Raw genomic sequence first — 14114 nt, forward strand, 5'->3', positions numbered from 1 at the left:
GATTGATACTTCGATGGATTTAAAAAAAAAAAAGAAAAAACACATAGGGTCCAAACCCTTCATGAAGAGGCCTTTAAGGCTCCATCTGCTGTCAATTATAGAAGCAGGTGCTGGTTGTCCAGAGCTCTCAGACACACAGAGTAAATGAGACTGGATAAAAAAAAAAAAGCTTAGCATCTGTTTTTTTCTTTCATTTTGCAAGTCTGCTGGGCAGATTTGTTCATCTAAAAATTGTATGGCAAGTACTTTAATAATATACCATTGTCCATACAATAAGGGAGCTAATGGTCAGGTAATCTTATCCACCGTTCATTATAAAGAGCAGATGCTATATGCAAAAGTGTTTTGGTAAATCCTTACATTTATAGTGAGAGGGCATACTAATAAAATGGAAAGGTCATGTCAAAAATATTTTTAATAAACGATTTTATATCTGATTCCTGTTTCGATTTCTAAAAGGAGATAAAAGTTTTCACTTCATTCGTTGCATCTCTGGCCTATTGTTTCACGATGCAAATTTGTGTATTGTAATTTAAATGGGAAAAAAAAATCATCGCCTAGCCATTTTACTCAATGCAAAAAGCATTGTCATTTTCTGTTGCCAGTAAAATGATAAAGTTTCACACATTGACTTGGAGATTGCATTAAAACCAACTTGCATGTCTTCAAATGTATCTTGTAAAAATACGAAAATTCATCAAATAAAAATGTCTACCTTGATTTAAATTCCCAAACATTTTGTGTTTGATTTGGTTTGCCAAAACATATGCATGAACAGATTCTATGTCTCTATGCAAACTCAATATGTATTTATACTACAAGCAGTGATTTTTGTAAACTTCCATTTCTTTACAATATTGACATTTGTTGCCTATAAGCCAAGGTATCCAGCTAGAGAAATTGTGACTGACCTTGGGCTAAAGTAAATAAAACAGAGGATGAATGGCACGCTACCTGCAGAACATTTAAAGAGCTTAGAACTTATGTGACATATACAGTACTTGAGAGAAAATAATATTTGACACCTACATTTTACACCAAATATCCTGCATGTAGGCCTCTTTCTGTTCGTCAAATAATGACAGATCAGTGTGTGGTTCCTGATGCAGGCGGGCCTCTAGTGTCTGAGTGGGAGGAGCGGGGTTTTTTTGACCTATGAAATCTAAAGGATAGAGCCAAATTCAAACAAGCATTTCCGAAAGAAGTGGGTAGAAACAGAAACGAACATTGTGTAACGCACAAGTCTATTAAGTTACATAATTTTGTGGTGGAAATGTCGCATTATGTTTCCAATAGCGTGGTAAGTTGAATTATTCATTATTCATTTCCCAATTCGCAGCGCCGGACAAGTGCGATTAAAAACTTGAAACGGAGTTTCTTTAAAAAAAAAAAAGAATAACAATTTCAAAAACCTAAAAATCGACGCACGAGTTTTTCGAATGCATTTTTTTTTTTTTTTTTGAGCATAGCGATATGTTTTCTCTCAAGGGCAGTGTCATTTTTTACCTCGACATTCATGCAAATTCGTGCACAACAAACAACACATCGAAATATGGGAGTAGTTTGCGTTTTTCGTATTTTTGATGTTCTGGTGTGCGACATTACCTGCGCGTCTCAGCAAACTGTGCACGGTACGTGCACAGCCGCTTTATCGACTCCCTTCACCCTTAGGCAAATTACACACACCGTGTCCAGCTGTGCACGCGTCGGACCAGACCCAATTTGTTTTGGTTCCGTGTTTAATTAACTTGTTAATACGACTAAACGTGTCAAACGAAGACTAGAATAATGTTGAAGATTAAAGTTGTGTTTGTAAATTAACATTATATAAACTGGTGGTCATGGCAATATAAACCTTGCTTCTTGATTTGGTCATAAGGGAGTATCTGTCAGTCGGTCATTATTTGAAGCATGTCAGACACACAATTGACACCTCCGGACCCTTTAGTCCAATTTGGAAATTATTTTGTCGACATAGTAAGTTATTTTTTTCTATAATTATTTGAACGTTGTTTGGGTTATGTTACATAAATGCTCGGGGTTTATGTGGTAAAACAATTTAAAACTGAGCGCGCACATCAAAGTGCCGCCGCCTGTGACAAATACAATATAAATGTCAACAGTTGCCGTGCGAGCAAAACAACGGCTTTAAATTGTTTTTAACCTTTTTTTTCTGTCAAATTTGTATACTTCGACGACCTCAAGGCAAAACTTCAATTGTGAACTTTTTATTTCTTAATGGTAATGTGATTTGTAAGCAGTTATTTATTATATGACGAGCTGCGTTTTCTAACAGGGTTCCTCTGGCTCTGAAGACCTTTTTGAGGACTGCTTTTCTCCCTGCACTTTGTCCTCCTCCTCTTCCACAATAACTTCTCACCAAGGAAAATTCTTCTGTTCGTCTTGCTGCCTGGAGATAGTGGACAGGTATCTCCTCAAGGTATGGCCTTGTTCAACTGTATCAAAGAGACTATAAGTACGGAAAAGAGTCAACTCCTCCAGAGTTTTAGGACGCCTCAAATAAAAGTGAGAGAAAAACTCACCTTAATTCACGGAAATTCACATATTGCTATTTGAACATGGCTTTCTGCAAACAAAGAGCCAGGGGTAACCTGATAATTAGGTCTGAGCTCTGTCATTCAGACATGCAACTATAGCTCTCCAGTATGAAATAACAATCTTTGGTATCAATCCCAAAAAATATTTTCAAGCTGATTCTCCTTTCAGGTGAACAATTTATGTTGGCATGTCCGCTGCTTGTCATGCTGTGTGTGCAAGACATCCTTAGGGAGACATGTGAGCTGCTTTATCAAGGACACACAAGTTTACTGCAAACTAGACTACTTCAGGTAACACAAAATGTTTTGGTCTGGCTATGGGGATGATAAATATATTTATTATTAAATAATTTACAAGTATATACCTTTGTTATCCAATCAAATGATATATATTTTTAGTGGTTTAACCAAAATGAACACATTTTACTGATACTGTTTAGAGTTCACCATTTTTTTTGTGTTCTTTATCAGGAAATATGGGACCCGTTGTGCACGTTGCGGTCGGAACATCCATACCAATGACTGGGTACGACAGGCAAGAGGTAACACCTTCCACCTGGCTTGTTTTGCCTGTGCCACCTGTAAGCGTCAGCTGTCGACTGGAGAGGAATGCGGGCTATTAGAAAACAGAGTCTACTGCCGGCCTCACTATGATGTTATGATGGAGAATATCAAACGTTCTAAAGAAAATGGTGAGCAAAAAGGTAATGACCAAATGTAAATTGTGTCCAATCTTTTAGCTGTTGTTATCTCTACTGCAGTGTAGATACTTCAGATATAACTATTTGCAACGATTGAGACATTAAATGGCAGGTGGACAAAAACATAAAGCTAAGATTAAAATAAAAAGAAACTATAACATCACTGTGTGTTGTCTCTGATGACCAATCCTAAGTAGATGGAGACCAGCCAGTGAAAGATGGCTCCAGCACCATGCCCAGACCCGCTAAGAGGGCTAGGACCAGTTTTACTGTTGACCAGTTGCAGGTACTGAATTGTTGTCAAGCCCTCCACAAAACGTAGACTTTGGAGTTGTTGTGTTTTGTTCATACTGTACATACTTTACATTCACTGAAGTTATAGGTGTAAAGGACCCATGGTTGTTCCGAGCACTGGTCATGTGAGCCTCATGCCCTCAACTCTATCTTCAGGTAATGCAAACTCAGTTTGCTCAAGACAACAACCCAGATGCTCAGACTCTCCAGACACTGTCGGAAAGGACTGGTCTAAGCCGCAGAGTTATTCAGGTGGGCGAAGATAAAATGATTTAAATCACTGCTTAATCGATGGATAACTGTTGTTTGAATTTCTATTTCCTTAATTAAAAATGGACATTATTTCATATTCATAGTGCACAAAAAGAACTGCATCAACACAGTAGAGATCTCAAAGTTAGGAATTCTGATTTATTTATATTTGTTTTTTGTTTATATCCATGTATATTTTACAAATGAATCGGCAATGAATTTTTTTTGCCAACATTTTCAATTATGGATTTTTATTGACTCAATGTTGAAAAGTTCCTTCTGGTACTGTCATTTCAACACGGATCTTCTGCTGCATAACATTTATTGACATTGCAGTTTACCCTAATTTCTCTCAACTGCAGGTCTGGTTCCAGAACTGCAGAGCCCGTCAAAAGAAACAGACAACCTCAAATTCTGCCCCCAAAACAATGCCTTCACTTGCTACTGGTCATCTGACAACACCACTGTTGGATGACTTGCAGTACACGACTTATATTACACCAGATGTGCCTTTTCTGACCACAATGACCTATATGGAGGGTAAGAAATCCTCTCTTCACGCTCGTCTCAACCAACATTTTCAAACAGAAAAACCTTGAACCCACATCATTGTATAAAATAGTGTTAGACCTTTCCCAAATTAAAGTTGTACGTATACACTTCAATTTCAAGTTCACTGTTGGCAAATTTCTGAGAAATGTTTGCAAATTGTATTTGTTTAAATTATGACTTTTTTTTCTCATGCATTATTTATATTTTCAGTACAAACGCAAGACCCACTTGTACTTCAGCCGCTCATACCCCATCCACTAACACAGCTACCTGTCAGACACACTTAAGATGCTGTCTACCACTGGGAGAGGTCAAGGTCACCACTCACAAATTGTCCATCTATGTTTTCTTCACCGCTTATCCTTATTTGGGTGGCGAGCTAGCCTGTGCCAGCGAGTGGCGGGGAAACACCCTGTTTCAATTGTTCCAATTTCACAAGTTATTACTGTAAAGATTACGCCCCCGAATGTGTTCCCATGCACTTCAGATACACAGGGAAGGTAGAGGAATTCGAGTGGGGTTTTATGTTTAAAAAGCATAGTATGTTGAAAGCACCAAGACAGTTGAAGTAAATTGTTTGATGAAAAGTGAAATTTCAGTCTACACTTATGTATAGGATATAAAATGTCTGTCATCTAATTTCACAAGTTATTACTGTAACGATTACGCCCCCGAATGTGTTCTCATGCACTTCAGATACACAGAGAAGGTCGAGGAATTCGAGTGGAGTTTTATGTTTAAAAAGCATAGTATGTTGAAAGCACCAAGACAGTTGAAGTAAATTGTTTGATTAAAAGAGAAATTTCAGTCTACACTTATGATATAAAATGTCTGTCATCTACTGTTACAAAATTCACAGCCACTAGTTAAACTGAAAATTACTCAAACCAGTACTTACATTCTTGCACCTCCATTTTTTGATCAATGTGTAATGATCATTTGGCACACTACAGTTGACTGATTGTTACGGTCAATTATTGATATACTGTACTTAATTCTCATGTTATCACAAGGATGCCCTACCACAAAATAAATCACAGCAAACATTGTCATTTGTCAAATGTGAATGCATGAATTACACGCTTGCATAACAATATTTAAATATAAAATGGATTCTGATATGAGGGCTGAAAGTTGGTAGCTTACTGAACTGTCCTGATTATCATACGTAGCTTATCAGTTTGGGGATTTTAGCCAACTACACAACTATATTCAAAATCTGAATTTACTGTACTGTGTACTGTATAAACTTAGTCTCGGTACAATTTTTGATCTAGTGGAAACTTCATGATACAAGAGTGATTCTGAATACTGTACAATAATGAACTAGTCCTAGAATGAACTGCTGCACTGTATGCAATAGTTATACGGAACAAAAGCAAACATTTCCTTTGAATTTTGATTCATATTATATTTATATTCTTTTAAGTCGACATATTTAGTTTTGCTTCATTTGTGTTCATAAAGACTGGCCATAAATTAAATGTTAAAATTAAGGAGACAAAAGAAAATAAGTTTCGTTTAATAATCAATTGCGTTACGTTCTACTTATCATTAGCACGTATGAATGAGTACGTCACTCAAGGTAAGAAAAAATAAAAATCGGGTGTTACACGGCCCTTAAGAACCGCTGATCTTGCGCGTTTAACTCGATGACGTAATTATATTCCTTTATTTTGAAAGCGCGTTGTCCGGAAGTGATACTTGATATTTTGACATGCGCACATCGTCGAGGAAGAAAAGCTGCGTATCCTACCATCAAACTTGTAAACATTAGCAAGCCGAAATCCCTGTGATTTTCTTCGTCTGATTTTGGCATGTAAATACAAGGTAACTGTCCTTCAAAATCAATACACTTTCTTTCCTTTTGACTTTCGGAATTTTTAATAACAGCTCTGGATGTGGCGTGTTTGCTGATAATGTGGAGTTAATGTTAGCATGGCATTCTGTTGATACCAGTTTTAGGCAAAAGCTAGATTCTCACGTATTACAAATAGGTACTTTTGTTAATACATTAAATTACCCTTACACAAAATTACCTTTGTTTTTTCCCCTGTATTACTTAAAATACTCGTCATGGGAAATCGGTTGTGACACTCAGCTGCCGACAAAAGCAAACAAGTTAGTTTACGATTTGTTCAAAGAGCAGTCTAACGTTTACATTAAAATTTTGATTTAACATAAAGTTTACAGTATTGCAATGCATTCTCTAGGAATTTGTCTGGTCCATACTGTCGAAATAAAATGTCCTGCGTAGAGATATTTTGCTACTTTGCCGGCTGAGCTCCTTTATGGAATGTGTCTATTTGCTGAAACTTCAAATAGTTAACATGAAACGACATGACTTCCTTTTTTTTTTTAATAATACGTATCTATAAAACGTATGAGCGAACGAGCCACGACTTTCCGTGACAGATGCCTGACGTTACGTTCATTAACCCTTCAAGTTATTTGTAGTAACCGGCGAAGGTAAACAATTAAAGTGGATCTAAGAAAAGAAAAAAGTAATTTGGCAAAGGTAAAACATACAGTGTGTTGAGAGATGAAACATTATAACAGCCATAGGAGAAATGATTAATTCCTGACCCAGTTTTAAAACAGCCAGGCTGGTTACATGGAGTGAAGTGTGGGTGGGTGGTGCACACAATTCTATATTCTGATCTAGTTTCTTTGTGTTTGCAGGCTTTTAAGGTGTGGTACAAAACACTGTTCTACCTTGCATGGACCCAAAGCTGATGCGCAGGTATGTCTGAAAATAATGTGAATTTGGGATTCCTCAAGTTAGCAGTACAGCAAAGGCACAACCATGAATTGAATACGGTTCTGTGACTGGATTGGTCCATACTAACAAGTGTTTACAAAGCATATATTCACTCACTTGACTGTGTGGTTCACCTCCAGGGCCACCAGCGCACGTCAAGACGCCACTGGAATGGACATCACCAGCCGCTGTACTTTGGGGGACCCTAACAAGCTTCCCGAAGGGGTCCCCCAGCCTGCGCGCATGCCGTACGTCTCGGACAAACACCCACGGCAAACCCTAGAAGTGATCAACTTGCTGAGAAAGCACCGTGAGCTCTGTGATGTGGTACTTGTGGTGGGTGCCAAAAAAATTTATGCCCATCGTGTCATTCTTTCTGCTTGCAGTCCCTACTTCAGGTAATAGAGCAAGTTGGATGGTGACTTAAGTTTGATGAACTTTACCAATATTTATCATAATGGTCTTGCCACGTATAGAATCTTTTTTGTCCTGTTCTCTTCAGGGCAATGTTTACTGGGGAGCTTGCTGAAAGTAGACAGACTGAAGTTGTTATTCGAGATATTGACGAGAGAGCAATGGAACTGTTGATCGACTTTGCCTATACTTCGCAGGTAATAATGTTTGTATGCAGGATGTGTTTTTAGTGTATAAATTGCTTTCAGCTTACTTACGTAAATCACAGGCCCCAAAATCCACCAATTCAATTAGATATACTCCTTCCATCTGTAGGTGACTGTGGAAGAAGGGAATGTTCAGACTCTGCTTCCAGCAGCCTGTCTGCTCCAGCTTGCTGAGATCCAGGAGGCTTGCTGCGAGTTCCTCAAGAGGCAGCTGGATCCTTCCAACTGCCTGGGTATCAGGGCATTTGCAGACACTCACTCCTGTCGGGAACTGCTTCGAATTGCAGACAAATTTACGCAACACAATTTTCAAGAGGTAAAAATGTACACATTTTTTAGCCTGATACATTTTAGGGATAGGCAACTCTCTGATGTGCTTACTGTGAATATTTTAAATCATCCAAACTAAATGAAATGTTCCCAATGTGATAATGAAAAATGTCTTTTTCATTGCCGTTAGGTTATGGAAAGCGAGGAGTTCATGTTACTACCCGCCAACCAGTTGATTGATATAATTTCCAGCGATGAACTTAATGTGCGAAGTGAGGAGCAGGTTTTTAACGCTGTGATGGCCTGGGTGAAATATAGCATTCAGGAACGTAGACCACAACTACCCCAGGTATGTTTCTTGTTAAAAAAGCCTTAAAGCATTTTTTTTTTTACCAGTGTAGTTGGAAAAATGGACACTCAATGATTTTCTTTTGGTTTTAGGTTCTCCAACATGTCAGACTACCGCTCCTTAGCCCCAAATTTCTGGTGGGCACTGTGGGCTCAGACCCTCTTATCAAGAGTGATGAAGAGTGCAGGTAATCCAAATGATAGATCAAAAACTTCATGTAACTTTTGCACTTAGGCATTTCTCTTATTTTTTTTTTTTTTTTTGGTCAATCTGTCACTATCAATTTGGTTAGTATGATGTGTGCTATATAACTTTCTTCTGTGGCTGTTAGAGACCTGGTTGATGAAGCTAAGAACTACCTGTTGCTGCCACAAGAAAGGCCACTGATGCAAGGCCCAAGAACCCGGCCAAGAAAACCCATACGGTGTGGTGAAGTCCTTTTTGCAGGTTAGTTTTATTTAGTATATATTTAGTATTACAGTCGAAATATATTTTATGGGGCTAGGTGATATAAACAAAATTACATGGTATCTTAAAACTAATGGTCAACCTTTCAATAATGATTAAATAGCAATATTATGAAAATCAAGCTTCTTTTTTTTTTAAAGAAAAAAACAAAACAATCCAAAAGGGCGGCATTTTTTTTATATCACGTGGGGGGCGGCACGAGCCTCAAACTTTCTTGACATTCTGAGCTCTCCAAAGGTTCAAATCACCATCAATTCGCTCTGTTCCAGAAGATTAGTCGTAATCTTTCATTTTCTTATAGTTGGTGGTTGGTGCAGTGGTGACGCCATATCCAGTGTAGAACGTTACGATCCTCAGACCAATGAGTGGCGGATGGTGGCATCAATGAGTAAACGGCGTTGCGGAGTGGGTGTCAGTGTCCTGGATGACTTGCTGTATGCTGTAGGAGGACATGACGGCTCCTCCTATCTCAACTCGGTAGAGAGGTGTGCAAAAATGTTGCTTTTCATTGTCTTTTTAGAGCTGTGATTCCCAAAATTGACCAGAGTAGCTGCCGTTAAAAATTGAATTCTGCTTTGGTCTCGTCCTCTTCTGTTTTTGTTGTGATACGACTTTGCTTCTGTGTGACATTTTTTCTATTTCTCCTTTGGTTGTTCCAGATATGATCCAAAGACCAACCAATGGAGCAGTGATGTGGCCCCAACTAGCACCTGTCGAACCAGTGTAGGCGTAGCTGTTCTTGGTGGGTTTTTGTATGCAGTAGGAGGACAGGATGGGGTTTCCTGTCTCAACATTGTTGAAAGGTACTAGCTGAAACCTCACGTTATATGGCCCATGAAAATGCTTATGAAAATACATGAGTTGCTTTCCACACACTTGCTGTGCAGGTATGATCCAAAAGAGAACAAATGGACTCGTGTGGCCTCCATGAGCACCAGGCGACTGGGTGTCGCTGTGGCTGTGCTCGGAGGTTTTCTGTATGCTGTAGGAGGCTCTGATGGGACATCCCCATTAAATACAGGTATTAAGTCACTTGACTTGACTTGACTTGACTTGAAATACAGGTATTAAATAAACTGTATGATCTGAACTTTTCCAACTGTGCAATTTTCAAAAATGTATCTACAAGTAACAATGGTAACGCACATTTCTAGGTTTGTATAGAACTAGGGAAGGAACATAATGCGGAAAGAGACCATTTTTAAAAAATAAGTCAACACGATGCAAAATTAGAAGGTTACAGTGAGGAAAACAAATTGGGAAATAATATTCACCTGACAGTTTTGCTTTCTCGTTCTCCTCCTCAGTGGAGCGTTACAATCCTCAGGAGAACCGATGGCACACCGTATCTCCAATGGGTACGCGGCGTAAGCACCTTGGCTGTGCAGTCTACCAAGACATGATTTATTCTGTTGGAGGCCGGGATGACACAACAGAGTTGAGCAGTGCAGAGCGTTACAATCCCAGGACCAACCAGTGGTCTCCCGTAGTCGCTATGACATCCAGACGGAGTGGGGTATGTACCGCAGTCAGCCGGCATATGAATTGTGTAAACCTGCGAAATGCATTCAGAGGAAAAAAATTAAAAACATTCAATGAGTCTTTCTCCCCCAAAAAGTTTCACATTAGCATGTTACACTTGGATCACTTAATGCTGATGTGTTGGTTTTGATTATCACTGCGCCTTCAGGTGGGCTTAGCTGTAGTCAATGGTCAATTGATGGCAGTAGGAGGATTTGATGGGACGACATATTTGAAAACTATCGAAGTTTACGACCCTGATGCCAACACATGGAGGTAAGTTCCTTTTGCTACCCTAATTATATTTAAGTTGTGTATATTTAACAGTGTTTCTGTATACTCATTGAATGCCATTCAACAATGTGAAAATTACTCATTTTGAAATATTACGTTGAGTCCCTACCACAATTAACTTGATTTGACCCCTTCACAGGTTGTACGGAGGAATGAATTACCGACGACTAGGTGGCGGAGTGGGCGTCATTAAAATGACTCACTGTGAATCCCACATATGGTAACGCTAGCCTCCCTCACAGACACACACACACAGCCTTCGAAGTGGACGCCACCAACACTCATACCTCCATAAAAGACCGTTACTTATGTGAGGATAAAAGAAATGTTTGGACGACATTGCAAGCAGAACGCATTTCCTACGCATCATCATCATCATCCCTCTTCAACTTTCAAAACTTCTGTCTTCAGTGATTGAACATTATCTCCTTGTTATGCATCGTGCACAGAGAGCACACGCTGGGCATCACTGAAGCACCAGATTGGGAAAGCAGTTGTAAGGACCCTTCCAGTGACCTCATCTTAATTGAGACGTGTGGGCAGTGACTGTTTCTAAACCTTAGAACCAGGGAAGGGTTAAAAGATCATCAAAGGAGGCAAAATAAAACATTGTACAGCATCCAGCAAACAAGCAATCATTTTGTCCAGTTTCCATGAGACAGATAACGAACGCTAACTCAATGTACAACCTACTCACATTTCCACATAGCTTGAGGTAACTTGTACGACATCCCAGTTAATATTTATGTATGCAATTTAAACAACAGAAAGTGATCAAAACAAATTGCCGCCTGTCGATAAAAAGCATCTTTACAATCCTGCCACTTTCCAACAGAAAAATCAGGACAAGCGAGTCATCCTATTTGTAGGCCGCATATGACACATTGTGTTTTATGATGATGTGTTTTAAATACTTTGTTCAGGCCCCTCATCACACTACTGCAATAAATAAAGGTTTAAACTCCAAAATCAGCCATTTCTGACGCTCGCCGAGTCTCATTCTGAAACAGCTCAGTGTGCTTTTAGCTGACTTGCACAATTAAATTTGTGCGGAGAGTCCACATATGAAAAGTTGATTTCCTTTATAACAAAAGAGACCACACTGTCCTAAGTTAATATACTTGTTATTGATCACTTTCAAAAGCAGACTAATAAACATTTGATTGATGAAATTGTGGCAATAAAAAAAAAAAAAAAACTTGTTAGTGGATACAACGGTCTGGAAATCGTGTTGCTTGCTTACTGGATTACTGCATTTTTATTTTTTTAGAAATAGCTTCCCTTTTGAAAAGTATTCAGTTATCTATATCTTTAAAAAAAATCTTAAGAACAGGCCAATGCTTTCTAAATTGGATTGCTGACACTTAACTTAGACCACAGGTGTCAAACTCAGGGCCCGGGGGCCAGATACAGCCCGCCACATCATTTTATGTGGCGAAGACAAATTGTGCATCAAATTCGTGTCATTACTAGAATTCATCCCTCTTCTTCCATCAAGTTCTGCTTTGGGTCACATTACATCTGAGCTGGCTTGTGTACAGCAATGTGGTGCAATAGTGCCATCTGCTGGAAACTGTGGAATAGTGCAGCTGTTCATTAGTAATCGTGCTGCCTTTCCAATAGGCGGGGGTGACCTTACGAACAGTTCATGACAGACGTTTATATACTCAGAATGTATTGCAGTGCAACTGGAAGTGAGTTTCAGATTTAATTTAATTTCTTTAAATCTATTTTGTTGTACTTTGCATACAAATATTTCATGACACCAGTTTTTTTGGAGGCAAACATTTAGACTGTTTAATGCAGTGGTGCTTGACGTTTTGACTGGTTTTTGTCTCAAAGTGCTTTGTGTGTGTGTGTGTGTGCGTGTGTGTGTCACTGCAATCACAAAGCTCATAACGTTAAGTAAATGTTAAAGGCAGCTCATCTCCGATTTCTCAATTTCATGAAGGAACAAATGCTCTCTAGGATTAATGTTCGAGGAAAGTTATTCCCGCCAATCTGCCACGTTAGTTATGCAAGTCTTTGTGTTACAGATGCATTTTTCACAAAATTCGATAATTTCATGCATTTTATTATTTTATTTTTTAACAACATGCACCATCTAGCCTCGTTTTAGATACAAAAGTGAAATCCTCTTGCTGAAAAATGCCTAATTCAGTTATGCAGTTTTACTGCCATTGTGAAATGTATCACACAGCCCTTTTTTTTTTGTGTCAGGGCATCTCTGTTTTTATTTTACAAAACAAATCTGCTATTAATGCTCAAGGAGTACAGTTGCTCAAGAAGAAGAGCTATAAATAATTTAAGTATGTCCTCACTATTTTTTCCCTCATGTTCTTTCTTTAAAAGCCTTAATTTGAGCATTTTCTTCAACAGTTTTACAATTTTCTGGGGTATCTGTACATGGTTATAATAGACGGGAGTTTTCCAGAACTAATGTGCTCTTGTCACGATCAGTTGGAACTTGTTTGGTGTGACCTCTGTAGAATTCCTAACACAGATTCATTTTTAAGCTATGGCCTCAACATCAAAAATGTTCTCCTTGAAAATAATAACATTTGTTTTAGTGGGGAAAGAAAGGTTCCCGTGTTCATGTATGTTGTATGTTTTCTATGATAAAATTATTTTCGTGTCTGACCTGAAAAGTATTTTCTCTTTTCTGAAATTCATACTCTGAGCCACGAAAATAAGACATACAACAAACTCTGGCATCATGTATGTCGAAGCCTGAAAGCTAATTTATTTTTAACTGGAAAGCCTTGCAGCTGGAAGTTTTTCTTCAGCATTTTTGATCATCCAATCACAAAGTAATAGTGTTTATGATTGATGTGGTTTGGAAGTCCGGAAAACATTTTATTTACGTCAAAATAAGCTTGCAATCATGGCAATTTAACTAAGAAAATGTTATGAATACGCTTGGAACAAAATGCAATAAGCACTAGGAAGTATTCTTTTTTAAAATTTTCATTCAGAAATAATAGGTTTTCCGAGCGGCACTGGTTAGTTTTAAATATAAAATATGTTGTACATGTGTTCACCTTTCTTATAAAGGGAACCGAAACAAAATGTCAAAATGTACAGTATTTAAATTTTCATTAAAAATAATTTCTTCTCAAGAGAAGATTTATAGCCACCTCCTCTTCATGCTCTATTTCTCCAGCTTTTAAAAATATGCATTCACATGGCACTGATGATGCAGAAAGACAAATATTTGCATACCACTTCCCGTACACATGACCTGAGCGTGGGAGCATTAATTATGATATGATTATGCCTTTTTTTTTTTTTTTTTTTAAATCATACCCCTGTCGTCAGCACAGCTATGAGTGGCTTTGTTTGTGGAGCACAGACACAAATGGAGTTGTAAAACAGAACCCCCTAACCTGTTGCCTGCCCCTCTGCGATGATATCACTGTCTATGAAATATTAAAATAAGATGACTAATCCACTGTAATTGCCATTTATGGGGCA

General features: G+C 38.3%; 2 protein-coding genes and 1 long non-coding RNA gene across 7 annotated transcripts in view; 2 read left to right on the plus strand and 1 right to left on the minus strand.

Moving 5' to 3' along the window:
- Window positions 1-1143: 1143 nt before the first annotated feature.
- On the plus strand, window positions 1144-5409 carry LOC125985076 (LIM/homeobox protein Lhx8-like). Of its 5 annotated transcripts, none has more exons than XM_049747568.2 (8): window positions 1144-1300; window positions 2297-2440; window positions 2728-2849; window positions 3030-3262; window positions 3454-3545; window positions 3710-3805; window positions 4168-4345; window positions 4568-5409. In XM_049747568.2, exons 1-8 carry the CDS (start codon window positions 1274-1276, stop codon window positions 4642-4644), a joined length of 969 nt encoding a protein of 322 aa, XP_049603525.1. In that variant the 5' UTR covers window positions 1144-1273; the 3' UTR covers window positions 4645-5409. The 5 variants fall into 5 exon arrangements, with proteins under 5 accessions (XP_049603525.1, XP_049603520.1, XP_049603521.1 ...); XM_049747563.2 differs by lacking the exon at window positions 1144-1300 and adding an exon at window positions 1549-1977; XM_049747564.2 differs by lacking the exon at window positions 1144-1300 and adding an exon at window positions 1550-1977 and having other exon boundaries at window positions 3457-3545.
- A 638-nt stretch (window positions 5410-6047) lies between these two features.
- On the plus strand, window positions 6048-13288 carry klhl20 (kelch-like family member 20). The gene is made up of 14 exons (XM_049747547.2): window positions 6048-6187; window positions 7040-7100; window positions 7259-7516; window positions 7621-7729; window positions 7848-8054; window positions 8199-8357; window positions 8450-8544; window positions 8689-8804; window positions 9127-9310; window positions 9485-9628; window positions 9713-9846; window positions 10133-10341; window positions 10516-10622; window positions 10780-13288. The coding sequence occupies exons 2-14, from the start codon at window positions 7078-7080 to the stop codon at window positions 10862-10864; spliced, it is 1830 nt and encodes a 609-aa protein (XP_049603504.1). The 5' UTR covers window positions 6048-6187; window positions 7040-7077; the 3' UTR covers window positions 10865-13288.
- Window positions 9053-14114, minus strand: part of LOC125985095 (uncharacterized) — a 36927-nt gene continuing 31865 nt past the window's right edge. Inside the window, exon 2 of the long non-coding RNA XR_007487220.1 lies at window positions 9053-10380. This is a non-coding gene — a long non-coding RNA (uncharacterized lncRNA). The remainder of the gene's footprint in view (window positions 10381-14114) is intronic.

This window comes from Syngnathus scovelli, chromosome 17, assembly GCF_024217435.2.
Source record: "Syngnathus scovelli strain Florida chromosome 17, RoL_Ssco_1.2, whole genome shotgun sequence".
Taxonomy (NCBI): domain Eukaryota; kingdom Metazoa; phylum Chordata; class Actinopteri; order Syngnathiformes; family Syngnathidae; genus Syngnathus; species Syngnathus scovelli.